The sequence below is a fragment of the Fusarium flagelliforme genome (genome assembly GCF_020744385.1).
Source record: "Fusarium flagelliforme strain FIESC 12 MPI-CAGE-AA-0113 chromosome Unknown B0J16scaffold_4, whole genome shotgun sequence".
Taxonomy (NCBI): Eukaryota; Fungi; Ascomycota; class Sordariomycetes; order Hypocreales; family Nectriaceae; genus Fusarium; species Fusarium flagelliforme.
The window spans coordinates 831501-857989 of NW_025763506.1; the positions used below are offsets into that span (position 1 = coordinate 831501).

Here is a 26489-nt window from a genome sequence, read left to right on the forward strand (position 1 = left end):
AGAGGAGGACACGGGACAGATCTGGGCTAGTGCACGTCAATTGGGGAAACAGCGAGTAGAAAAAGGGTAAAAAGTTCAATTGGCTTTCGGTCAAAGCCTTAGACTCAGTAAATTCGCGGGACAGATTGGGCTTGCATTAGTCTCAGGCTTGGCCTTGTCAAGTTTGTTGAAGGGTACTTCATCCTCTCTTCCGAGATCTTGTGTCTAATTTCCGACGCTCAGAAGCTGTTGATGAAGAATCACGCCATCCATCTACCGCCAATTCAATAGTCTGACGATTTGAAACGAACTACGGAGAGAAAGGATGGCGCCTGTACAAGGCTCAAACTGCAGTTCAGTGCGATCAGAAATAGAGTTCAAAGCTACTTGACGCCACAATCTTGGTAACAAATGAGATGCTTCTAAATAAGTGACAAAGCTTCTACAACGAAACGCTGTATTTCTGTGTTGGTAGAGCGCACTGGCCATCGTCTTCAGGCTCAGCCCTGCTTCAACGCCCTGAAGATTGAACGGTCCTCTCACTGATCACCGCGTTGATCTTGTGCTCCCGGATACTCGGAGTCTTTATTGAGGCTAAATTGCATGAAACGATTTCCTTCTTGATTGCCCAAATACTGCCTAGCCTCTGGTTGGATCTTGATAATGCGGATGCTTGGTGGCGGTTTGTTAGGCTCTGGGCTTGCAGATGTCCAGATCTCTGAGGCATGAGGCTCATTATCGATTGGACTATTCCTGAATTAACGTGCACTAATTTGACGAATATGCGTGAGGGTTGCATGTGCAGCCTTAATCCCGACCTGTCTAGGCCAAGGTCGAGGCTCTCGTCATCCCATGCCCAGCCGCATGAACGATCTACAGCCTTTCTCGGCGAGCGTATAACATCCCAGCGTGGTCCCACTCTCTTCCCGACCGGTAGATCGCTGGTCTTGTAAATCATATTTGCTTTATTTTGTCTTTGTGCTTCTTAATACTATCTATTATAATGCGTTCTTTACAGCCTGATCTATGGGCTGCTGAGTTCATTACCTTCCCAGCCGCAACTATCTGTCTCATCCTACGACTTTCCAGCCGAAGAATAACAAGAGTCAAGCTCTGGTGGGATGACTACTTTGCGATACTTTGCTATGTACGTTAGCCATCCAATCTACAACTCGGGACGCTTTGTTAACAGTGAATAGGCCACTGCGGTAGCCTGGGCCACCATGCTTCCAATATGTACGTTTGATCGTCATCCCTGTGCTTCACCATACTGACAACTCTAGGGATAAATCATGGCTTCGGCTTACACTCGGACGATGTCGATGGTATGAGCACTGAGAATGCCAGCTACAGTACCAAATGGTACCTGTTCATCATAGAACATCTTTACGCCTTCACACTCTTCTTTGGAAAGATCTCCATCTTGTCCTTCTACTGGCGCATGTTCCGCGTCGCTAATATCCAATTTGCCGTCTCAATTCTGTTGACCTGTTCTATTCTCTGGATCATTATCCGTGTAAGTCGTCGTGGTTACTGCCCAACACCAACTCAAGCTTACATATGTCTTCTAGATCTTCCTCACCACCTTCCACTGCTATCCCGTCAGAGCTTTCTGGGACCCGAACGTCAAGGACTTTGTATGTCCTATCAAGAGTGCAGACTTTTTCTTTGGTACTGTCCTCGCACACGTTCTAATAGATGTCGGTATCTTGATTCTGCCTATTGTTCAAATCCAGAAGCTTCAGCTCCCTGGTCTTCAAAAGTTGGCGATCTGCCTCTTGTTCACGTTTGGTGCTCTGTAAGCTGTCTCTACAGGCTTCCTCAGCTCCCATCTAACATATCAATAGTGTGTGTGTTGCTGGTATAGTCATTATCACCGTGGCTACCCGCTTTAACAACAAATCGGAGGATATGACTTACCAACTGGCGCCCATCATCATATGGGCCTCGGTCGAGGTCAACTTGGTAACAATATCCAGTAAGTTCTTCTCCCGGACGATGTTCCATTCACATCATACTAACTACGCGTTACACAGCCTGTCTACCGATCATTCGACCAGCCTGTCTATATCTGTTCACATGCACGAACCCAGCATCAACTATTGACTCCCAATCCAACGAATACCGTCGAAACTACCCCCGGAGCATTCAAACAAAGCATTCAATCCGTCTCGGAACAATGCCCAAAGACGGAACTAGCTCTACACAGGAGCTCACCGAATTCGAACCAAGCGCGAATGAATCAATGGCTTCAGTGGCCGAAAGCGAGGGCTGTAGGCGTCATGGACATACGGCCTCGGTGACCATCCCGAGTCCCTCAATTGCCGCGGCCTACACAGGTGTTGGTCGTATTATGGTCAAGAATGAAACAATCGTGCATGTATCAGACTCCAGGAGTCCTTGCTGAACAGGGTGGTCTGTTACTTTTCAGTACGATGGCGTTGTTGGTAATATTGACTATTTTTTATATAATAATGAAGCAATTCGCAATCTTTTCATGCCGATCGGCTTCTATGAAGTGAACCTTGCTTTACTTGAACCTTCTGGATGATATGCATAACACCTTGTCAAAAATCGCGTGATTTCATTGCACAGACATGTGATATAAATAGGATCAGGTAAAAAGAAGCTCTATAAGGTGACTAAGTATGATGTGGAGAACCCCGGATCAATCGCTCCAGAAAATCTTCGAGGATATTCGATGTAGCTTGGCAAAGCTGAAACGTAGAGCGAAAATACGAATGGCTTGCTAGAAAAAGTTGGCCTGGTAACAGCGCTTACTTTTTCTTTCAGCTTACGTGCGACGGCGCCACGCATGGACGCGCTCACCAGTCAGCCACCGTTAATTGAATTTGACCTCGGCCAACCTCTCACCTGAGCTCATCTCATATCATATCATCGCATCATATTATCTCAACGACCAGCCTCTCTTTTACAGCACGACCGTCAATTGAACGCGTAGACTCTCTCATTTTCTTGGCTCAATTGACTGGACTCATTCCTCCCGGTCGCGCGATGAGAATCTTCAGCCAGGATCCCTAATTTTAATCTCAATAAAGGGAGACAACAAACCCTAACAAAATGCCTCACAACATTCGACGCGTGGCCGTCATAGGAGCCGGACCGGCCGGCGCAATCGCCACAGACGCTCTCGTCAAAGAAGGAGCTTTTGACACGATCCGCGTCTTCGATCGCAGAGTTATAGTCGGAGGAACATGGTATGATACCACTCCTTTTCCCCCTTGATAGGAACCTCAATTGAACTTAAAAAAGGGTCTACACACCACATCTACCGCCCAAAGTCCCCTCGCTAGAAGCGCTGGTTACTGGCAATGTGGATGAGCCTGTGCCTATACCGGAGTACTTACCAGCCGTGACGCCAATTGATGAGAAGATCAACAGTCACCAGCAGAGATACTCTGATTCGCCACTTCATGAGAATCTGCACAGTAACATTGCGCCTGAGATTATGGCCTATACTGAGGAGCCGTTACCAAATCGACTATCGCAGCAAACCTTGAAAGAGTATGGGCCAGGTGCGCCTTACCGGCATCACACAGTCATCCGACAATGGATCGAGGATATTTTTATCCGTGGTGGGCACGATAGCTTGCTTGAGTTGAGAACTTCAGTGGAACTTGTTGTGAAGGTAAAGGACGAGTGGGAGGTTACTCTGCGAAAGGTTGTTAATGGCAGTAATTACTGGTGGAAAGAGACTTTTGATGCTGTGGTTGTTGCATCGGGCCATTACAACGTGCCTTGGTTTCCAGTTGTTGAAGGCTTCTTGGAGTATAATCAGAGATTCCCCGGTGCAATCTTACACAGTAAGCATTTCAGAGCAGGTCGAAATTACAAGGGAAAGGTACGATTCCATTCCAAGCTATCAACGAGGCATCTCATACTGACAACCCGCAGCGTGTTGTCGTGGTGGGAGCTTCAGTCTCCTCCGTCGAAATAATGTACGAAGTCCTCGACCATGTCGAAGGTCCAGTCTACGCTTCCGTCCGAGACGAGCCCATCGAGTTCTACGGATGGGTTCCCTTGGAACATCCCAAGATATCCGTCAAACCAGCCATCGAGCGCCTGGACCCAAGAACTGGACGTGTCTTCTTCACCGATGGGTCTTACCTTGACGATATAGACCACATCATCTACGGAACTGGTTACACATTCAGTTTCCCCTTCCTCCCTGCTGTTCAAGAGCGTGTCAAGAATTCTTACCGTCGATTGCCGGGAGTTTATCAACATACTTGGGATATCGAGGATCCGACATTGACTTTCGTTGGAATGGTAAGACACCCCGAATCTACAGTTTTACGGTATAGCTAACAACCTCAGATCGGCAGTTTCACATTCAAAGCCTATGAATGGCAAGCCGTAGCCGTGGCCCGCTTCCTAGCAGGCCGCTCCAAGCCCCTCCCAGGTATCGAAGAGCAATATGAATGGGAGCGCAAACGCGTTGAAGAAAGAAGAGGAGGAAAAGAGTACTACACCATTGGTCCCGACTACGAAGCATTCTTCGAATGGTTCAGGGAAATGGCTCAAGAGCCTGTCAAGGGCACAACGGGACGTATTTTGCCACCATTTAACCCGCGGTGGTTGGTGATTTGGAGTAACATGTTTCTTCCCAAATTAGATCGTTGGAGGTGGAAGAGGCAGGAAGCTGAGTGGAAGCAGGAGTTCAAGGCTAAGCTTTCGCGGATATAATGTCGGAGTCGCCTCGTGCTTGATGGAGAAGGACGTTGGAAAGACCTAGCAGACTTGGGAAGAAAAGAATTAATATGTAATACGGGCTATCAACAATCTTCAAATTTTTCAGAATCAAACCATGTCTTAACTGTGCATGATTTGCATGAACCATCCTGCCATGAGTGATGATAATGTATCTGGAGACAACTCACACAAGGGTGCACAGCACATTAGACAAGACACGAGAGAGTTCAGAATGTACAATATGGATTAGATTAAGAATCCGAAAACAATCTACCTATGTAGTAACGCCAGTATGTAAAAGTTCGTGGCAGTGGCACACCGAATATTAATACAAAACCCCTTCTTAATATTCGTCCCGTATCTCCCAACCCTAAAAGAAGAAATCACACCGGATTTTCCCGTGCAACCCATGAATGTAATAAAAATGTAATTCGTTAAGACATTGACAAGCAAGGGTTTCCTCTTGCTCCAGACTTTTTTTATCGCCGAGAAATGCAGCACATGATACCGGTTCGTCCAATGAACCAGAGGAAACCAATGAAGCGGACAATAGACAGCACACCTGTCGCGTAGAGGAGGAAGCGGAAGTACATGGGTGTGCGGACATCTGCGGCTTTCTGTGATGGCTGTTAGCATGTGTTGGATATGGGGATTGGGATTAAGGTAACTTACAGAAACGCCGAGAGTGATGAAATCGTCTGTTGTGACAAAGACGATGAGAACAATGTTGCAAAGCAGCCAGAGAATGACCAGACCCGTTCGAAAAGACTTATAGGAATCTTCGACGTCCTTCTTCTCCGGCTGCTCTTCCATCATTTCGCTCATGGGTGCGAGGGCTCGCCACACGACCTTTTCGAACTTGCTGTCAATATCTGTCTGTTCTTGCTCGATTTCTTCAACCACAGCTTCCTTGCCCTTTTCATCCTTGATGATGGTGGCTGACGGCAGGGCTTCAGCGGAATCGGAACCCTTGGTACCCCAGGATACGTCGTGCCAGTTGTTGAAGGCGTACACCATCAGGATGTTGATGTAAGTTGACATGAGGACGAGATACTGGGGGAATGAGTGGAACATGTGCCACGGGTCGAGGTAGAGGAAGGACGCAATGTAGTTGAGACCGTAGATGGTGATCAGGGCGATGATGATCAGACCTGCGACACCCGTATCGCCTCCGAAGAAACTATTGAAGAAGGCTTGTCCGGACTCGAAAGAGATCTGCTCCTCAATTGGCGTTCCAGTAAAGGCTCGGTAGACGAGGTAACCGGTCAATACGAGAAGATAGAGCTGGATCAAACCGAAGACCATGAAGGAGAGAACGTAGGTGTATTGCGCGCCCTTGGGTCTGTTACCAAGCGCAAGGACGAATTGCAAGACGAGGAAGGCGATGTAGATGTATTTGACGAGGACGTTGACAATTGGCGTGGCTGTGTCGCCAAACGGCCAACCATGGTACTCGGACAAGACCTGCGGATTTCCGACAAGCTTCATGATGATGGTGGTCGTGAGGTAGAAAGCGGCGAGCGAGAACCAAGAGAAGAGGACGTTAAGCAAGTTATACACGAATTGGATGTGGAGGAAAAAGAGTCGAATGAGGTTGTGGCCAGAGCCGTACATTCGGCCAAAATGCATAAGAGAATAGAGAGACATGGCAAAAGATCCGTTGAGCCATCGTCGTCGCTGGCCGATAAACTCAGCGGCGGCTTCAGGCACATCGGTCTCGCCCTTGGACGCCTTGATGTAGCTCAGATGCCATTTTTGACTCGCCTTAGCGACTAATTCGAAGCAGAGAATTCGGTCCTCGGCAAGGAACATGTTCTTCTTGAAGATGTTCATTCCGTCAATACCCTTCTTGCCTAGTGTTTTGGAAAGCGTGTGGTCTCCGTGGAAGTACTGTTCCAAGGGTCGTCCCATGATAGCACGGAAGCGGTACGCTGAAAAGGCACCGGGAAGGACACTGACGTATCCAAATGCACTTTCCAGTGGCTTATCGAGGACGTTGGAAATCTTGTACTCAAAGTTCTGCACCGCGACAAGCGGGTTGAGAAGCATCTTTCCTCCTTTGCCCAACATGACGTGGATCTCTCCACAGGCACCGCCCAGGTCACGATCGTTGTAGAAGCCTTCCCAGAGGGACAAGAGGGCGCGCGGGCCAGGTTTCGTTCCGGCGTCGATGAGGATGGCGACTTCTGGGTTCAGAATGCGGCCAAAGGCGTTGAACAGCCAGCGATGCGAATTGATCTTCTTGCTGTTCTTCTGCTTGAGACAGAAAATGAACTGCACTGGGGGCAGGTTGCGGTGCGGCTTGTCGGGATCGGGGCGGACGAGTTGTTGGTCGGGCGTTACGGAGATCTGACTAGTATACTCGAAAATGTGGGCGACCGTTTCCTTGCCGTTGACGTCCTTCTTCAGAACACCATCCTGGTAGATACCGACAGTCGCGAGAACATCAAAGACGTTCTTATCGACCTTATCGATACCGTCAAAGACGAGACACACCACGATCTTCTGCCAGGCTGGGCCTCCTTTGTTCCAGAACTTGGATCGCTTCAGGTTCACAATGTCCTGAATGTTCTTCATCGTATGGTGGAGGGTACGCGCGAGGAGGACCTTGTCTTCGTTGTAATAGGTGATGGCGATGAGGAGCTCGGTGTGACGGTTGTACATTCGCGGGCGGAGGTTGAAGCCGTTACGCAAGGTGAAGTCGTTAGGGTCGCAGGTAGCAGCTGTGTAGCGCATCTTGGTGAATTCCTCCTCCATGCTTCCAGGACCGTTGCGGTACCTGGGCTCGATGGCATTCTTGACAGCGCTGGGAACGGGGTAGTCGATGCTGAGGACGGAGCCCTGGACAAGCTTGATCTTACGGGTCTTTGAGCGACCGAGACCGCCAGCGCCAACCTGTGCTTGTTGCTGTCGCATCATCCAGCTCTCGTCGACGTCGAATTCCTGGTATGTCGAGTCTGGGCGGCCGCCGCGGGCAAAGTCAGGAGGGACAGACAGCGCTTCGCCATTCTGATCCCATTCCTGCATCGTAGGCGCCCGGTGCATGACCGAAAGGCGCGACTCGGCGAGACGTGAAGCTTCCACATCGTATTCAGGCTCTGGGTACTCGTAGCCCGGCGAGCCAGGAATGCGACCGTGCTGATCGGGAGGATAATGGCCGAAAGCGCCAACACCATAGCTGTTGTGGCCGAAGCTACCTTGGTCGAAGCTGGCCTGGCCTATACTGCCGTGGTAGGAATTGTGCAGAAGATCGCGGCTCGACTCGTTTTGCTCGGGGACGGGACGCTGGGCGCCCAGCATGGGAGGGGGAGACAATTGGTCATAGTCGGGTTCGTATGGGTTGCTCGGGTTGCTCACGGGCGATCTGTTGGAGACATTTGCGTCGTCGGATTCGCGAAAGTGGTACTGCAAGAAAAAACTGTCAGAAACGGTCGTGAAAATTGATTGCGACAGTTGAGGCAGCTGCAGGGCTGTTGCTGGAGCAGCTGCTCTGTAACCGCCGCTGTAACTGTTGGAGGCTTAACTGTAACTTACTGCCTGGCCAGCGGGTAGATCTTGCATCTCGCGGGGCGCATCATAGTTTGGGCCTTTCCCTTGGCCATGTTCGTTAAAAACCATCTTGTCTGTCGTTTTGCGCTCTCCTTGGAGTCAGAAACGCTTCAAATATATTGTATCGATCCTTCTTCTTTATTTCCAGAAAACCCCAGGTCTAGCCGATGGTGGACATGCGATTCGCGATATCGGGAGTGCCGGCACAAAAAAACGAATGGGTGATGCAATGGGGCGCCAAAATAAAAAGGTGAATTAAACGAGGGACAATAAAGATTATGGGGAATTAGGTAGATGAGTAGAGCAGAGTTGGAAGAAACCTTCTTTTTCACAAGAATGGCTCTGTACTTTCTCTTGAGGAAAAACGAGAGGTAACAACAAAACAGCTACTTCTGTCTGTGATGGGGAAAAGGAAGAGAAGAGTGTGGAAAAAGTCACGCGAAAAATGGAACGGAAGCTTTCAGATGGATGGGATTGTGGGCTGGTGCGAGCTTGGTCACTTTGTGCTTGTGCTACTATGGATGGACAGTCTATGGAATCAGGTACAATACGGTACGGTATTGTCAGGCTGTCTGTGTCTGCTCTTCTTGTTTTCCGATCCATCGCATCAGAAGCTGTAGCCAACACAGTGAGAGAAAACTGTTATAATAACTGGGTAAAGTATCCATCCCATTCACTGCTGATCGCCCATCGCCGCGTAAACTAGCGTCTCCAGTTTATGCCAGCTCAGGGCGGATTTGGTTGGTGAGAGGGTGACGTAGAGTCCTTTGGCATGGTCAGGATGGTCTAATCCTGTCAGCCAAAAAAGCACAGTTACTATTTTTGGTCGAGGGAAGGGGAACAAAGCCTCGTATACGCGCAATACTTGCTGCGTGTACCCAGACCCAGAAAACAAAAACTCAATCCATCCATATCATGGGAACATATAACACAACGCATACTGTAGCATATGACTGTTGCTGTGGCTGACCATGCCATAATGAACCGTTGAGGACCCGTTACGTCAAGGAAAACAGGGCGTTCATTTCATGTTACAAGTAAAGACACCAATTCTTATGTGGCCCCACTCCTTAATCCCTAGAATAAATTGATTCATCAGGTACCGTACAGTATTAGACTCTACAGTATCTACAGTATAACCCCACGGACGGACAGCCGACAAGGACCAAGCATGTCACTTGCATCGCGCATCTCACAAAAATAGTATCAGTGAGTGTTCCCACGGACTTGCACGGGTAATGCAGATAGAGTAGAGCAGATCAACGTTACCCCGAGATCAGCCCTCTTTTTTAAAGTCTCTTTCAATGCGATTATCCCTTCTCTCAAAGACTCGATGCTGAAGAGAGAGAGACAGCAGCCAAGACACATCAGTTATAGCCCCTCCCCATGTCTAGTGCACTGACGCCATCACAATTCCTGATTTTTCCCCTGCATGCAATTTGACATTTGCATAAAAACACGAGAAACGAGAAAACAGGGAAAACTACACACACAAAACGATGCCGAATGTAACTTTCTCTCGTCTGTTTCATTTCGCTACCAACCATCGGGTTCGGCTCCCCCCATCAAAGTTTGAATGCGAGAAGAAGACGAAAGGAAAAAAACTCGCACTCTGCCATAATGACGCCATTTCCAGCACCTCGGAGCATTTGCCTAGACGCTAACTCAGGACAACAACACCACCAGAAAAGAACACGACACTTTATTCTAGAAGGCAACTAACGTTTGACTTTTTTTCTGCTCGGTCTGCCCGTCTCGTCTCATTCCGTCCGGTGTTTTTTCTCCCTCTGCACGGATATTTCAGCCAGTCCCTGGAATGTCGCACGGTTCATTCTACAGCGAAGACCAGACCCATGGCGAAAATGTCAGCCTTAGCTTCTAACTTAGTGGCCGGTCGCAGATCGCAAAACGGTGCTAATTAATAATTTAGCATGGGAAATAAACGAACAGTAAGCTGCTAGGACCACAAAGTGCGTTGTTTTTTTTGCTTCTCAAGGCGAACAGACAGTGAGTGAGTGGATTGGCATCCATCCTTTTCCATTCTTCGGACGCGCTCCGATGGATGGTAAGTCACGTGCCGAATTCAATCCACTGCGTTCTGCTGTGCAATGTCGCTTCACGCGGATCTCGGAACATCTTCAGCTGGAGGGTCCCTTCAGTGCACGTCCTGTCAATGTTTTATGCAAGGCTACGCAATCTGACAGTCTTCGAATGGTGAAACAATAATGTCGGAGGAAGCGTAAGACTATTTTCTCAGCTGAATGAAGCCCCGAAAGAAAGAACGAAAGTCCACATAAGACAAAACATTGGGGACATCTTGATTCGGTCACTTATCCCTTGCCCCAACAAACTGAACTATCTCTCTGGCTACTTGGTGTTTTCGTGATACATGACATAATTCCGCGTGGAAGAAGGCTCATGATGGATAGTGTACAACGCAAACGTGAGACAGAAAAACACCCTGATAAATTCCTAGCCTTTCATGCCATATGTAACACCTTCCTAGAGACAACCAGCACAAGACACATGCTTAGAGTTAAGCTAGATTTAACTGACCGACAATGTACTCCATTCGTGTAACTCCAGATGACTGATAACCCCTACGATCGCAAAGTCCTCATCACCATCTCAAACAGCAAACACGGCATACAGAGTTGGACAACACTCATCAGTCATCTTTTTCCTTACAAGCCTTTTTGAACTCCTTCAAAATAGCCTGAAGAGCGTTAGTAAAGCTCAAATGGAGGTATAAAGCAACTCACATCAAAATCCTGATCCGCCATCGACATAAATGCCTTCGTTTTGTCAAGCTTGAGCTTCCCAACACGAGGACTCTTGATGCCAAATGCGATTCTCGCCAGGAATCGCGCATCATCGCGGACATCTGTCGCCGCGAGCACCTGAGCAACTGCCGCCCTATCGACCTTCTTGGGCGACGCTGGTGGCAGCGCAACCCGTTGACCTTGATAACAGAACGTGCAGTGGCCGCACTTCTTCGCCTTGTTGGGAAGTTCCATGCCAAAATGCTCTGCAATAGCGACGCCAAAGCATTTGGGGGATGTGACAAAGTTGACGACTTCTTTCAGACGGTCTAGAGCTTGCTTCTCGCGCCTCTTAAGGTCTTCGTAGAGCTCGTCCGTCAGTTTATCGATTGCGCTGTCAGTCTTGGGCAATTTGGCTAGGACTTTGTACTTTTGTTCCACGCCGCCGACGGTGAGGACAATAGCGCCATTGTTGTTCAAATCATTGAGCAGATTGACAAGATCATTTCGTCGCAGACCCTCTGTGTTCGCTACCTGGGTCAGATCGATAGTATGGAACTTCTTAGCCTTCTTGGCATGTTGAAGAATGGCTTTGCTCTCGGGTGTGTTGAGAGCCTTGAGACGAGGGAAGTAACTCGACGTTGCCTCGAATTTGTACGAGCTGTACTCCGGCGTCGTAGCACGAATAAGACTGAACTTCAACTCAAGCGCCGCATAGATGACACTAAGAGGACTCATGCGAATGTCGAATTTCGTAGACTGCTGATAGTGGCTGACCTTGAAAGTCTCACCCTGGGCAAGATTAACAACATCGCCGTCGAAGATATCCTTAAGAAGCTCGCGTAGTGATTGACGGGAGGGGAGATCGCCACGGGCAAAGTTCTCACGGATCCAGAAGTCCTCTCGGCAGAGATACAGCATGCAGTAGCTCTGTTTACCGTCACGGCCCGCGCGGCCTACTTGTTGACAGTATTCTTCGATGGTGCTTGGGACATCCCAGTGGATGATGTTGCGGATGTCTGCAGATGTTAGTCTTGCACTGTGAGGTGACGTGCTGACATACCTGGCTTATCAATGCCCATACCAAAGGCGATTGTCGCAACAACCTAGACCACCATCAGTGCCACTCATCACACCATCCCAGTCAAACTCACCGTTTGGATTTTAGATGTCATGAACTCATCCTGAATCATCTTCTTTTCCTCGATTTTCATGCCCGCATGGAAGTGAGCAGCAGGAAATCCCTTCTTGGTGAGATGTTCCGCCAACTCTTCGGCTTGCTGAGTCACATGTCAGCGTCGGGGTGATACAGAGAGTCAGAAAGAGGTAACAACCTTCTGGAGGGTAGCATAGATCAAAGTTGACCCAGGATGTGTTTTCAAGAACTCATACAGAAGTTTGTACTTGTCATCCTTGGCTTCGACAGCCTCTGCTTCCAGTCGTAGGCTAAGGTCAAGTCAGCGTAGCTCAGAATAGCTCATAAGACTGCGGGCGCTTACTTTGGTCGATACACTGATGTTCTAAAAACACCATCTTCGGTAATATCAAAAGCTTTGCAAATGTCGTCGATGACAGGTGGTGTGGCAGTGGCAGTGAGGCAGATGACGCGCTCTGCTTGAATCTCTCTGACGAATCGTGCAACTGTGTCGAGTCAGCTTATGTCGAAGGGTGAGCGTGGGCGACGGGTGTAAACCTTTTAGGTAGTCCGGACGAAATGAGTGTCCCCACTGGATAAGAGTCAGTCAGATTCCAAAGATAGATGAAACAGAGAAACATACCTCTGAGATACAGTGCGCTTCATCCACACCAATCAATCTGACTCCTCCTTTGACGTGCTTCATCATGCCGACGAATCCCTCGTTGTTGAGCCTCTCCGGGGCGCAGTACAATATACGCAGGTTACCCTCGCGGAGATCTTTGTTGATCTGTCGGAGTTCATCCCAGGTCTTTGTCGAGTCCATACACTCCGCTGCGATGCCCTTTCGCTTGAGTGCGTCGACTTGATCTTTCATCAAAGCAATCAGTGGGGAGACGACAATGGTGATGCCCGAATCGTCAGCATGTCGCTCTTTGGTCAGTTTATCCATTTCTGGAAAAGCGATGGCAGGAATCTGAATGAGTGTTAGCCAGAAGGCCTTGGAAATGCGTTGTGATGCATACCTGGTAACAGAGAGACTTTCCAGCTCCAGTGGGAAACACGACGAGCGCACTGTCTCCATTGAGAAGTCTGCTGATGGCAGCTTCTTGCTCATGTCGAAACGACTTGTAGCGGAAGTTGTCTGCCAATATTCTCTGCGCGATCTGGAGTCGTTGTGTCTCGCCAAGCTTGCCGTTGGTCGTGCCCACAGAACCAACTCGTGCTTTCTTGGCAGGTGCATTGTCGTTCTCTTTGCCTCGGTTGTGCTTTCCAGGTGTCTTGCCGATCAGATCACCGACTAGATCCTCTTCTTCGACACCGTCGAAAATGAGGTCATCTTCATCCACATCTTCAAAGAGCGCGTCTCCGGAATCGAAGTCGTCATCGGGGATTCCCATTTTGCTGTCGGATGAACGAAAAATTGAAAGGTATGTTTTAATCAATTGAACAGACGATATGCGACAATATTTGAGACAATTGGGGTGATGGGGAAGGCGAATATTGGATCTTTGCGAATGGCAATGACAGGCTACCAGGCTCCCACCTTGGTTCCTTCCGCATGGCGGAACGCGTTGAGTGTCTCGTGGCAGACGCCAGATCACGTGGCGATAAGATTATCGATCGTAGGGGGTACAGCGATTGAACAGTCGACAGGCCTGAGAAGTTAGTTCCTTAGCAGACTTTCGTGACTTGACCCCCGCATTATGTTAAGGCATCATCGTCAATTGTCTTTTTCTGTCGGTCGCCTACCCTACGGTCATTTACTCTTTTTGCCTTGTGATGTCTTTCCCTTCATTTCCTATATCATTACAATGGATAAAATATAGAGATCATTGCTACAAGTACTTATCTTTTCCTTTTACCTTTTGTTTCCGTTTTAGTTGCCAGGTGGGTGACAACCATTAACGCTTCTGTGTCAATTTGTTCAAATTGATGTGAACTCACGATCCAACAACCGTCCCACTTGGATGAAGCCTTTAATGATAATTCTACTAGGTGACAAAAGGTCTCGTAATATTTTAATATAAACATGTTTCTGCCTGTTCATCTTCCATGCACATTCCAGATAATAAATGCCAGCATTAATTTGTCTGGCGACTCTTGCTTCCCGCGTCCCTTTGCCTCTGCCCCCGCCCCCATACGGAGCTGACGTGTTTGTCGCGCCGCCCCAGGCAGTTATTTGCGGAACACAACGCACAATCAGCAGACTGTACATAATCGCAACGAGATATAGCCCCAACACATGCTATATGCCAGCGTTTTGTCGTAATGTGCATAGTATCCCGATCCCAACCCTACTGAAATGTGCATGCCTCTCACAATCCGTTTCGTCGGTTCGGAAATGTCTTCTCTCATCTCGCTACAGCGGGGCAGCGAAGCGAGGTGACAGGCGGTGATCTTCTACGTCATCGGCATCCAACCTCTCAGCAAGCGCCAGTGACAACGCCGTCGATCATGTCCACAGCCAATGCCCTTTCACCACCTCGCGATCTTCGATATCATTATGCTTTACCTATGATCGCATTTTGTATGGCATAAAAATGCCCCTGCATTTGATACACACGAAACATCCATGACGTTTATCATTCCTCACCTCATTCGTCCCTGAGCCATATAAATATAGCCCCAAACACGCCAAGAATTACTTTATTTCCAACTCTATATTGTTAAACAAACTACCATTATCTTTATCATCAGTAAACATATCTCTTCGTTCACCATGTCTACGGGCGGCACTGGAGTCTATCAGAACAAACACGGCCAAGGGATGTCCCATGCGACAGGCCCCTCCAAGGTCCCTGAGGGTATCGCACGACTGGTTCCCAAGGGTCTAGAAGAAAGCCTCCCCAACTCTGTATGTCAAACATCCCCAAATCGTCATATTTGTACAATTCTGACAAAACAGATTCACCCCACTGGCACCGATATGGGCCAGTCACCCAACAAAACACACGCCAAAGACGGCGGTAATGCTTCTGCGGTTCCCCAGAAGTTGCAGGAGAAACTACCAGAAGGCATTGAGAGGGCTGCACCAAATGCCATTCACGATACTGGTGACACCAACGGAGCGCACCGGAAGCATTAGCTGGGGCTTGGATTCGTATATGAATAATCAATATTGATTGGAAATTAATTGATACAATTTGAAATCGTTTTCGTGATGCAATGCCGAACGTGAATGCAAATGATGAATCATGGAGAGTCGAGACATGAAGATGTTGTTACAGAACCTGTGCATCCACCACTAAAGAACCGACTCACAGATAGAGGAAGAGACCAGTCGCGAGGATAAGGACACCAGTTACAGCATGGCTGATACTGGCCCGGGTAGCCTTTTCCTCACTTTCTCCTTGAACATAATCCTTATTCGCGAATTGCCGCACGATAACAGCATCGCCAATCCCGACAAAAGTTCCACACATGAAGCAGATACCCATGCATTTCTTGGTGATTGCAGCTGCCAACGGGCTAACCTGACAAATAGGCGAGAATTGCCAGAACGCGTACAAGCCAAGTGTGCTGAGACCCGTGCCAATATTTCGCAAACCAGATGCGTAGATGAGAGATTTCTGAAAAGCCTCAGAATGCGAAGAGGTGGCAGTCTTTTCGGTAGTCGAATTCTGAAGACCGAAGAGACGAATTGCGTTGTATGGCGACACGAAGCTGTAGATGCCAATGCTCGTGCCGGTGACTCCGAAGAGCAGAGGAAGTGCCGAGACTATGGTTGAGGGCGAGAAGTCCGTGTTCATGGTGAATGGGTTCATTGAGTTTGGGCTGCACTTCTTGATGAATTGAGGGTTTGCAATAATTGAGAGAACAAAACCGGTGAAGAGTAGTTGGAGTTGAGGCTCAGGTCAGTGACGCAAGAAGCTGGGGTCAAAGAGGCTAGAGTCTAGGCGAGCCCTCATACATGCATATGCTGCGTAAGTTCGTAGGTTAGACTCCGCAAACGACGGTCGCTGCGGTAAGCGCTATTTGACTTCGTCATAATGTCTTGGATTATTTAGCTGAATATGGTAACAGAGCACGTTGGCGCGACATCATATCGTGAGTTTTTGAACCATGCTAACAACTTTGAACACAGACAATTGATAGACCGTTGCTGAAGTCTGGCCCTGTCTCTTATTGATAATCACGCAAATTAATTACACTAAAAGGAACCCGAATTGAAATTCCATGCTTTGACCCAGATGGGCGCGTCTAGTCAATTCCGATGTCATAATGACGGAAAGTCCGCCCTACAGTCCATCCTCAAGGAAACCGATCACTGCAGCACGAGCCTGAAGCGCCTCCGGTATGATTGGATCTCAATTAAAAACATGCCACATCCCTTCCGACACCAAAAGCTCTACCCTCACACCAGCGTCTCTCAACTTCCAATAGAAACGTATTCCATGACTGAGAGCAAAATCCCGCGTCCCAACTGTTCTGACCGTCCGTGGGAATGTCTCATCTCACTCAGCGTAGATTGGAGAGTAAAGAGGATCTGTTAGATCAATGCCCTCAGGAGCATAATTCTGGGATACCATACCTGTGAGAAGACCGACAGGCAAGACATCGCGACCCTACAGACTGTCCAGTGGCCTCAGCGTCCATGTTGGGCTTTACGGACGACTGTCATGGGCGAAGTCCCACCACGGTATGGAATCCAGATAGGAGCCATCGCAAATTGATCTCAATGGCTCTTGAGAGCGTATATCCATTGTGTTGGTTTGGACTGTACGACTTAAAAGACTGATCTTCAAAAAACTCACATAGAGAGTCTATATCATTGAACGTCCGCTCAAGAATATCTGTCCATCGGAGATTGCATTGGCTGTGGTCCACGTTGTAGGTAGAAGAGCTGAAGTTAGAAACTGTTTTTACTGCATTCTATAAGATTAAGTATTATTTTGGACGTAATCTCAAGAATATCTGTCCATTAGAGATTGTATTTTGTTGTGATCCACGTTATAGGCAGAAGCGCTCAAGTTTTCATTGTGAATGTATGTGGAAATGTTCTAGCAGCGCAGCCTCAATCTTAAATTGAGTAAAGCAATAATGGTAGTTGTTCAATCGTTGAACCACAGTGTGTGGAAAGTGTTCACATAAACTTGAAAGGTGCTCTAGATGCATGTCTCTAGAGTGGTAAGAAATGTGCAGCTCCTTTTCCCAGTAGACCAACAAGCAGCTAAAATTTATTATTATCCCAGTTAGCACCGCTCAGCCTAATAACTAAGAAACATTTCAAATAAGAAAGCTGGCAAGATACAATGCATTATGTGTAAACTATTAACTCACTCAGTTAACTTTAGATTCCACGCCATAAGCGATATTCAATGTACCTAGAGTATTCCCTAAGACTAAACTGAATTGGATGGGATATGTATTACACTCTCCCCTCTTGACAGGAAGTGTCTTGATATCTCAAGCATTACAAGAGCTATACTACTTGCAACAATTGCGAAAGCATTACATCAGGAGTTAATTTCTCTACATTCTGTACTTTAGATGTCTAGTCTCGGGTTATTTATCGCATCAGAAGAACATTAATAAAAGAAAGAAAAATAATTCCAAGAACAATTACAAGAGGAAATTGCCATTGTACTGAGAGTTAAGGCAGTTATGGAGACCAAATCTTAAAAGAATCAGAACATAGTCTAGATAGTGGATACTACTGGACAACTGAAATGTTTCTGGATATCTCTAATTAATAATCGTGGATATTTAGATAGATTGGAACTCCTGTGCTTTCCATTACTTGGAAAAAGGACAAGTAACTTTCTTAGGATTAACAATAGCCAGGTTCTACCCCATCTTAGTCCTTAATGCACTTGCCTAGAATATGTCTGAATCTTGTCTTTAAATCTGTGCTTAAGTTGATGAAGGTGGTAAACACGCTAGTAAGAAGCTACAGTTCTAGCTGGGAACTGAGTAGATATTGAGCTAGAACTTTAGTTAGTAATAATGTTGGTGCAGGCTACTAGTAAGTTAGGATTGTATCTAGGAACTAAGCGCACAGTGAGTTAGAACTCAGGTCAGTGGATGAGTTTAAAGACAGATAGCTAGTGACTTAGATATTAAGCCAACAATAAGTTGGGGACTCAGATGGTGGATAAGTTTCAAGGTGGACTGTTACTGTGCTGAAAGTTGAGCCAGCAGTGCTGAGGGTTTAGTTGGGAGGTGAGTTTGAAGTTGAATAAGTTTGGAGGTGGACTGGTAGTGAAATAGAAACTGAGCTAACTGTGCTGAACTTTCAGCTGGGAGGCGAGTTTGGAGTTTAGCTGGTAAGATGGAATAAGTATAAGCGGGAGTCTGGATGGAGGCTGGTAGTAAGTCTGGATGGAAGCTGGTAGTAAGTCTGGATGGAGGCTGGCAGTAAGTCTAGGTGGAGGCTGGTATTTACTTCGCAATCAAGCTTTGAGCTAAAAATGTGGACTACATGTTGTAAGACACAGCTGGAATGGTGAGGCAGTCAATTTTGGCGGGGAATTGAAAATCTAAGGGGTATCCCTTGAAAATCCACTTCTACACCAAAAGTCAGATCATAACAGCAGTGGTACAGAAATCCCAGATTTCAGAGCAGAACAGAGCCATGGATTTCAAGATAGTCAAATTCAGCAACCATTATCATTTACCTACCTTGTCGCATCTTATACTTCATCCCACTCATCTACAATTGATCCTCATCTCATTCCTCAAGCTCACGGTTCTGCTTAGCAAGATTGTAAAAGAGTTCTGCAATGTCCGTGTAGTGCTAAATATAATATAGTTTGTCTGGGCACCCAATAGTTCTCCCCCATTCCTCCTTCATCCTTCATTCTCATATTCAACCTTCACTTTTATCTTCATCTTCACTCCCAACCTCAAGAACATCGCCAAATTCAGCTACTTCATCTCCCTGAAGTTCCGCAATGATATCTCCTACACGGCCGCCGAATGGCTCTGGTATCGCGATAGAGGTGATTTGTTTCTCAACAGATACTGTCCGGTGAAAGGCAAGCTTGCGATGTGGTCCAGTCGGGAAATATGAAAATCGAGATCCAGTCAGCAATGGAGGATCAGTCCCCCAAGCCTCCCGCGCAACATTCATCGGAGTAAATGTGCATGGACGATTCATTTCAGAGCATGGTTTGCACACTCATACATCAGTACGACGCGTACCTCTTTCGCGACGAATTGACCCTCTCCTTCTGCTGGTGTATTTGCAGAAGTCACATCGAATGTGTTTCGCATTTTGCCGATCAACATGACCGAGCCAGAAATCATCACCTAGAAGGGGTTGCTGGCGACAAATAACAGTGCCCCCATGCCCGAACCGATTGGCCATCAGTAGAACGTTGTCTTCCCAAGTTGCTAGAGTAGGAGCAGGAAGAACTTTTCCTTGTTGCGGAACACACTGACATGTTTGCTGCAAATGATCGGTGGTGAGCTTTAAAACTCTTCTAGAGTCAAAGTTCGGAGATCGCCAAAGACTATCAAGAGGACTGTTGAGGGGGCCTGACCAAGTAACACCTTTTAAAAATTGAATGAAAGTAAGTACTTTCTTCCATCCCCAGAGTAAGCCGGCCAATGACCTGGCTTTTGAGGACCTTGACGAAATTGGCACCGTCAACCATTCATTTCTTGTCTCGTCAAACCACTCGATGCAAATACCCAGAGCAGACACTTGATCAAAGTTCTTGAATGGTCCAACACTGAGACACCCAAAATATGGATTATCATGAGGCTGATCATTATCCACAATCTCGAAGATGATTAAACCTGACTTAGGCGCCCAGCGTTCGAACTGATTAGGCGTCAGGGTGTCAGAAGAATTAGCCGCTGAAATTATAAGAAATGAAATAAGCTATTCACTTTATGCTAGCTTAGAATAGCTCTTAGGCTACTTTATTATGGTAGCCTAAGCCTTAGGGGACATTTCTTCTGTTACCTACCTGCCAAGGCCCATAGTATGCGGGTTAACTTGCAGCCGATTCATCAACATGGTGATATTAAATAGTCAACGAGTATGAACCTAGACAGATATAAAGAGCCTCTTTTTTTCTGTATAAATTTTGTTTCTTGATAAGATCAAATTTCTAAAGACGATCTATTTGTATTCATCCCTTCTCCAACTTCATCATGTCTTCTCAGCTTGGCTACGTTCAAGACCTTCTCACAGGACCGCCGCTCACGAGTATGGGCTATAACAGACTTGGAAAATCTGCGCTGAAAGTCTCGAAGATTATCCTTGGAGCCATGTCATACGGGAGCAAAGACTGGCAGAAGTGGGTGTTGGAGGAAGCTACTCGGGGTCTGCTAGTGACTCATCTGGTGATAAAGATGCCCGCAATACGTACTTAATAAAACAACACTTTTGATCATACGAACGGCGGGATGGTTCATTGCAATCCTACAAAGTATTATCTGCGCTCTTGGTGTTTGGATCATTGTTCAACTTAGAGCTTCAAACAGTGGATTCCTCTCCGGAGATTCTGAGGATACCTGGGGATTTGGCCAAACACTCTCTGTTGTCTTGGCTGCTAGCAACATAACAGCCTGTTGTCAGGAGTATGACAGTGAGTTTCTCTCCTTTCTTCCTCAATTTAAAACAGTTACTGAATTAATTGTCTAAAGGTTATCGGAAGGCTGTAGGTGCTCGCTCTAGATAATTAATAATATAAGAATAAAAAGCATCTCTACATTATCTGACTAAGAAGAAGTCGAAAGTGCCCCCATTGTAACTGTTGAGCAAGGTGCATCGTAAACTGATGGCTTAACGAAGTCGACCTGTGCCTTGGTACCCTTACCCAACTCAATCAGCGTCTTCCGCTTCGGATCAAACTTGGGCCAACCAAGCTTTGATAGGCCAGACGAAGGGTTGTTGCTAAAAGAGAACCATGCGTGCTGCATTGTTTTGGTAAGCTTCTTCTGGTTCTCTGATGGTGCGATTCCGCTGACGTCGCCAGATGCCCCAAAGATCATGTGCAAGTCCACTCCATGATATGCACCGCTTGTCGGGTACAGGCGTGTGTTGTCCCAATCTGCCATGTATCGATATGCCCATGATGCTACGCCGTGATCTTTTCGTGCCTGAGCTTGGTATGAAACAGGGCAAGTGAAAGACTCGAGAAGGAATGACTTGACTTGTGCGTCGGTAGGGGTGACTCCGTTGCCGTATGCTGGGACTCGGTAGTAGCCATCTTCGTTGTGATTGTGGCCGAAGAGAACAGGAACTTTGGCAAAGTCTCCAGCTTTGGTTCGGCTCACGTAGTCGGAGAAAACGATCTCCCCATCAGGTTTGGGGTAGAATGGGGGGATGGAGCGAAGAACACTGGAACTTGAAGCGGGCCTGATACCAGCAGCCGCCTTCTTGATATCTTCCCAGTCAACCTCTCGCATGCAGGCCATCACATCACTGGCAGCATCGCAACCAACAGCAGAGACTACCGAGTTCCAGTTCTTCTCTTGAACCTCAGCAGTGTTGACAGGAAAGCTAAACGCGTTTCCAGACGGAGCAATGATGCCGTTCACGATAGGGTCCTTCCTATAAGCATACGTCCAGTAATCGACCGCGACGCCTCCGGAAGACTGCCCGGCAATGGTGATCTTGGAAGGGTCACCGCCAAACTTCCGGATATTATCGCGGACCCATTCGACAGCAGCTCTCTGATCACGCAGACCCAGGTTTTGCGTTTCACCAGGAGCACCGGGAAAGCCAAAGATATTGATGCGGTAGTTGACAGTAATGACCACGATGTCCTCAGCATCAGCAAAGTATTTGCCAGTGTAGAAAGGGCTGTTGGTGTTTCCAATAGCAAATCCTGTATGGTCAGCCTAATCTCTGACGTAAGACCCAGCAGTAAACTTACGACCGCCGTAGAAGAACACCAGCACTGGCTTGTTCGCCTTGGCAGAGTTGCCCGTCGCTTTCGACCAAATATTAAGAGTCAAACAATCCTCACTCTGCGGAGTTCCCGCAGCGCTGGCAAATAAGGAAATAATCTGTTGAGCCTGAGGTGTCATATCAGGATAGTCGACCTTCTTGCTCGGCGACAAGGGGCAATCGAAGCCATATTTCTCCGCTTTGAAAGGCTTCTTCGACTTAGAAGTGATGCGTTGAGGAGGGGCGAATCTCAGTTTGTCGACAGGGGGCTTCGCATAAGGAATGCCGAGGTATTCGACGACACATGCTGAGTTGTCTGCCAGATGTCCAGCGACAGGCCCATTGGATGTATCAACAGTCAAGTAACGGGATGAGTTACATTTGGGAGCAGCAGAGACAAGGGCTGCCCAAAAGACGATCGTACATGTCAATTTGACCATTGTATCGGAGTGTTGCAGGGTGAAAGAGACCGGATAACAACTACAGTATCCTGAGCGATCATCTACCTTTATCAAGTATGCTGAACCAACCATAGACAAACGGGAAAATTAGAGTCATCCTGCCGAGTACAAGGTTGTTCATCTAGTACCCGCAATATTCCTATTCTTGACTTCAATCGCCGTCTTCAAGGATGATTAACCAACGCCATCATGCGCCGCACCCCTGCATAAATTGACGAACAAGCGATCTTTGCCATCTTTGGAAGCTGTCATTTCGTGTTTGCACGCTATCGCTAAGACAGGATGGTCGCTACGCGTAAAGGTTGTTGGATGCAGCTTGTTGCTTATTGATGTTCGTGTTGATACCACCGGCTTCTTCGGAACATCATGTACCCTGTCATCAACATTGTTGGCTTCGGCTTTGCTGGGCTGGTCAGCCTGGTTATCTGTTGGTTGTGTTCATTTAATCTACATGTGCCTGTAATTAAGCGACGGCGGATATTAATACCTAACATACGTACTTGTAGTTTCTAATAATTAAGCTTTTCTCCCCACTGTCGAAGAATGTCACAACGACAATGGTTGACAGAGGTATGGGATACCCCACCGACGGGGTCGACAACCAGGGCTGGAAGCTCTACATCACGTCTTTGGTAATGATCATTGCTGCAGGACTATTTGTCATTGCGCGATGCCTCGCACGTTTTACAATTCACAAATTTGGATCCGACGACATCGCAATCGTCGCGTCTCTGGTAAGACCTTTGGCCCTGTTTTTGCGTTGTTTGACTGAAGTCGTAGCTATCGTCCATTCTTCTCTCGACATACATACAATTGGCAATCCATAACGGTTATGGAATGCACAAACACGACCTTGAGAAGCCCGAACTTCGAATGGCCTTGAAGATGTTCTTCATTGCCCAGACACCATACAAAGCAACTGTCTGCCTCAACAAAGTCGCCGCGATTCTATTGTATCTACGTCTGTTTGTTACGAGGTCGTTCCGCGTTTGGGCATACATAGTGATGGGGATCGTGGTAGGATATGGTATTGGTGGCATCGGCGCGACGATATGGCAGTGTGTGCCTATTGCTGGTGCTTGGAACAAGAGTATTAACGCGACTTGTATCGACTCGAACAAATTCTGGGTGGCCTATGCTACTCTAAATGTCGTGACAGATGTCATGGTACTAGCGCTACCTATACTCCCCATCGTGCGACTGCAGACGAATGTACGAGAGAAGATACTCCTCGGTGGCATCTTTCTTCTAGGGTCCTTGTAAGTGATAGTCACCAGATGATTTACTGCTGAGATTAACCAGAAGGGAAGTGTGACTTTAACATCGATCCTACGAGTGACTTCGGTTTCGAACTCCCTCAAAAATAAGGAAGACATAACATACAACTTTATCGAACGCGGCATATGGACTCTGATCGAAGCAAATCTTGGCATCATCACAGCTTGTCTACCGGTATTGAGGCAGCCCTTAGGAAGGTTGTTCCCCCGCATATTTGGCACGACGAAAGAAAGATCTGCATATTTGGGAGGTGTAGTCAATGGCTCTAAAGGGTACAAATTGTCTAACCTCTCAGCTCGTACCTCAAACCTTCGTCTTTGGCGGGGTGCTGGATCGAAATCTAGCGAGGTTATCTCCATCACTGGAATAGAGGCTAACGCTAATGGGGAGCGGAAGAGTGATGAGGAACGCATAATTACTGGTTCGGTTGAGAGTGGTGACGTCAAGGTATATAGTCATGGGTAGTCAATTGTGAAGAGGCATTGTCGTCAGTTTAGACAAAAAGGCAGTTGAGTTGGTTAGTTTCTCACATGATATATATTGAAGTCAAATGTCTCGTACTCGGATGATATAAACCCGAAGTCACAGTGACTCCAAAACCGAGACATTTGTTATCATTACGGGGCGTCGCGAACCTTAGCACAGCTTAGTTCGGGTGGTCGGGTGGTGGGCCAAACTATATTCCCACTAGCACCAGGGGAATAAGCGACATTCCGTGCGATGTAGTAGCTGAGCTGTTGCCAAGAAGCTGAGACATGATGACGTGGAAATAAAGCGATAGTTCGAGTGTAGTTTTTATAAATTGTTGCCCTCGACCCTTTCGCAACTTTCTCACAATTGCAAGGATACAATGGAAACAAAGAACCCCTACGCCTTTCCCTTGAATCCGGAGCAATATGCTCCTGCTCCGGTACCTTCTTTGGCAGAGTGGAAGCAGCTCTGGGATGTCTGGGATCTCGTCACTACAAAGATGATTTGGCCGGAGGCATTGATGGAGCAGCCGATTCCTTTACGAAACCCGTTATTATTCTACCTTGGTCATATACCGACATTGTTAGTATTCATCGTCTCAGCGTAGCCTTCAACTAACGTAATGGCTAGTGAAGATATTCACTTAACGCGAGCTACCAAAGGTAGACCTACCGATCCAGCCTATTATCACCGGATCTTTGAGCGTGGTATTGATCCCGATGTTGATGACCCGTCCAAGTGCCACGACCATAGTGAGCTTCCAGATGTCTTCCCGAAATTAAAGGATATTATTCTGTACCGAGAGCGTGTGAAATGGCGAATAACGTCGCTCTATGAGAGCGGGAAGGCTTACTCGGATCGTTGCATCGGACGGGCTCTCTGGATAGGTTTCGAACATGAGGGTAAGTCCTAATGATCTAACATGTGAAGCCATCCTCTAACTTGCCTAGGCCTGCATGCTGAAACATTTCTCTTCATGACAATCCAGAGCTCGAACATTCTACCTCCTCCTGGAATACCTCAACCGGATTTTGCGAAGCTCGCCAAAGAAGCAGCTTCGAAACGGATCCAAAACCCATGGATCAGAATTCCGGCGCAGAACTTCACCATAGGCTTCCACGACCCTGAAAGTGACGAGGGACCAGATCGATTCTTTGCGTGGGACAACGAGCGTGAGCCATATGATGTACAGGTACCACAATTCGTGGCACAAGGTCGACCGGTGAGTAACGGCGAGTACGCAAAGTATCTTGTGGGCGTCAATTATCCACAAATCCCTGCAACATGGGAGAGGATACGCAGTGCAGGCAATGGTGAAGACTTTACCATGTTCATTGCTCGTCACAGCGTCAAGACAGTCTGGGGCCCAGTTCCTTTGATTCAAGCTCTCGATTGGCCTGTGATGGCTTCTTTTGACGAGGTTGAGCGATATACTGAGTGGGCCGGTGCTCGCTTACCGACTCTTCACGAATTACGAAGTATCCACGAATATGTCGAGCGTGGGCGAAAGGTACCAGACGGCAAAGCCAACCACCAATTCCATACGGATCCTAATGCTATTTTTGTCGATTTATCCGGAACCAACTCGGGCTTTCGCAATTTCCATCCTACTGGCGTTACACACAAGGATTATCTTTGCGGATTGGGCGATACGGGAGGTGCTGCTGAATGGACACGGTCTCTGTTTACGCCGCAACCTGGGTTCAAGCCTATGGATATTTATCCAGGCTATAGTGGTAAGTTGCCGTCTTCGTTCTTTCAGAATATATCAACTAAGCCCTGTTCAGCGGATTTCATGGATGAAAAGCATCTGGCTGTTGTTGGTGGAAGTTGGGCGTTGCATCCCCGCATTGCTGGCCGAAAGAGTTTGTGAGTTTTATCTCTTGGCCTTGAGATCACGAGTTCGTGCTAATTCCTCTAGCTTGAACTGGTGGCAGACCAAATATCTGTGGCCATGGGTGACTTTCCGTCTAGTCAGGGGCATTGAATGAAGCTTCACACCGCCAGTACAATCACCTCTGAGGCCATTCGGTTGTGTCCTACCGAGACTCACTGCCGACAAGAGGCCATGGCGAAATATGCGGTGGATTTGTGGATGCTTTTCTAGTCTCGTGTGACATCATACGACTACAATTGAGTTTATGCCGAAACCTTGACCAGATCGAATTTTCGGATATACAATTTGTGAGATCTGATTCGATTTCGGAGCCGCTTTTAGTGGAAATTTCCCGTCCGCTCGATCCGAGGGAATGGATGATGATGTGACAACTATCACCAGAATCAAGCCACCT

General features: G+C 47.5%; 9 protein-coding genes across 9 annotated transcripts; 5 read left to right on the forward strand and 4 right to left on the reverse strand.

The window, feature by feature from the left end:
- Positions 1 to 982: 982 nt before the first annotated feature.
- B0J16DRAFT_398371 (uncharacterized protein) lies at positions 983 to 2386 on the forward strand (the record flags this gene model as incomplete). Its single annotated transcript, XM_046132387.1, has 6 exons — positions 983 to 1126; positions 1179 to 1215; positions 1263 to 1495; positions 1551 to 1777; positions 1827 to 1957; positions 2016 to 2386. The coding sequence occupies 6 exons, from the start codon at positions 983 to 985 to the stop codon at positions 2384 to 2386; spliced, it is 1143 nt and encodes a 380-aa protein (XP_045982475.1).
- Positions 2387 to 2814: 428 nt separating this feature from the next.
- On the forward strand, positions 2815 to 4821 carry B0J16DRAFT_304066 (uncharacterized protein). The gene is made up of 4 exons (XM_046124705.1): positions 2815 to 3197; positions 3253 to 3841; positions 3895 to 4269; positions 4318 to 4821. The coding sequence occupies exons 1-4, from the start codon at positions 3061 to 3063 to the stop codon at positions 4684 to 4686; spliced, it is 1470 nt and encodes a 489-aa protein (XP_045982476.1). The 5' UTR covers positions 2815 to 3060; the 3' UTR covers positions 4687 to 4821.
- Positions 4822 to 5096: 275 nt separating this feature from the next.
- On the reverse strand, positions 5097 to 8413 carry B0J16DRAFT_122868 (chitin synthase-domain-containing protein). The gene is made up of 3 exons (XM_046121624.1): positions 8227 to 8413; positions 5365 to 8097; positions 5097 to 5309 (listed from the first exon to the last, which is right to left on the reverse strand). The coding sequence occupies exons 1-3, from the start codon at positions 8308 to 8310 to the stop codon at positions 5172 to 5174; spliced, it is 2955 nt and encodes a 984-aa protein (XP_045982477.1). The 5' UTR covers positions 8311 to 8413; the 3' UTR covers positions 5097 to 5171.
- A 2275-nt stretch (positions 8414 to 10688) lies between these two features.
- B0J16DRAFT_122898 (P-loop containing nucleoside triphosphate hydrolase protein) lies at positions 10689 to 13875 on the reverse strand. Its single transcript, XM_046121625.1, has 9 exons — positions 13164 to 13875; positions 12782 to 13114; positions 12697 to 12730; positions 12503 to 12644; positions 12338 to 12449; positions 12158 to 12283; positions 12067 to 12109; positions 11004 to 12022; positions 10689 to 10957 (listed from the first exon to the last, which is right to left on the reverse strand). Exons 1-9 carry the CDS (start codon positions 13536 to 13538, stop codon positions 10910 to 10912), a joined length of 2232 nt encoding a protein of 743 aa, XP_045982478.1. The 5' UTR covers positions 13539 to 13875; the 3' UTR covers positions 10689 to 10909.
- A 985-nt stretch (positions 13876 to 14860) lies between these two features.
- On the forward strand, positions 14861 to 15226 carry B0J16DRAFT_319647 (uncharacterized protein; the record flags this gene model as incomplete). The annotated part of the gene is made up of 2 exons (XM_046125529.1): positions 14861 to 14995; positions 15047 to 15226. The coding sequence occupies 2 exons, from the start codon at positions 14861 to 14863 to the stop codon at positions 15224 to 15226; spliced, it is 315 nt and encodes a 104-aa protein (XP_045982479.1).
- A 17-nt stretch (positions 15227 to 15243) lies between these two features.
- B0J16DRAFT_340560 (uncharacterized protein) lies at positions 15244 to 15988 on the reverse strand. The gene has a single exon (XM_046127699.1). The coding sequence runs from the start codon at positions 15903 to 15905 to the stop codon at positions 15399 to 15401; it is 507 nt and encodes a 168-aa protein (XP_045982480.1). The 5' UTR covers positions 15906 to 15988; the 3' UTR covers positions 15244 to 15398.
- Positions 15989 to 20502: 4514 nt separating this feature from the next.
- On the reverse strand, positions 20503 to 22509 carry B0J16DRAFT_122923 (Alpha/Beta hydrolase protein). Its single transcript, XM_046121626.1, has 2 exons — positions 21975 to 22509; positions 20503 to 21926 (listed from the first exon to the last, which is right to left on the reverse strand). Exons 1-2 carry the CDS (start codon positions 22426 to 22428, stop codon positions 20815 to 20817), a joined length of 1566 nt encoding a protein of 521 aa, XP_045982481.1. The 5' UTR covers positions 22429 to 22509; the 3' UTR covers positions 20503 to 20814.
- Positions 22510 to 22944: 435 nt separating this feature from the next.
- B0J16DRAFT_122928 (uncharacterized protein) lies at positions 22945 to 24249 on the forward strand. Its single transcript, XM_046121627.1, has 3 exons — positions 22945 to 23183; positions 23230 to 23708; positions 23760 to 24249. Exons 1-3 carry the CDS (start codon positions 23007 to 23009, stop codon positions 24190 to 24192), a joined length of 1089 nt encoding a protein of 362 aa, XP_045982482.1. The 5' UTR covers positions 22945 to 23006; the 3' UTR covers positions 24193 to 24249.
- Positions 24250 to 24576: 327 nt separating this feature from the next.
- B0J16DRAFT_340564 (C-type lectin protein) lies at positions 24577 to 26343 on the forward strand (the record flags this gene model as incomplete). Its single annotated transcript, XM_046127700.1, has 5 exons — positions 24577 to 24780; positions 24829 to 25100; positions 25149 to 25934; positions 25986 to 26067; positions 26120 to 26343. Coding segments are annotated over 5 exons (1414 nt in total), but the record flags the coding sequence as incomplete, so codon positions are not given.
- Between the last annotated feature and the right edge of the window lie 146 nt (positions 26344 to 26489).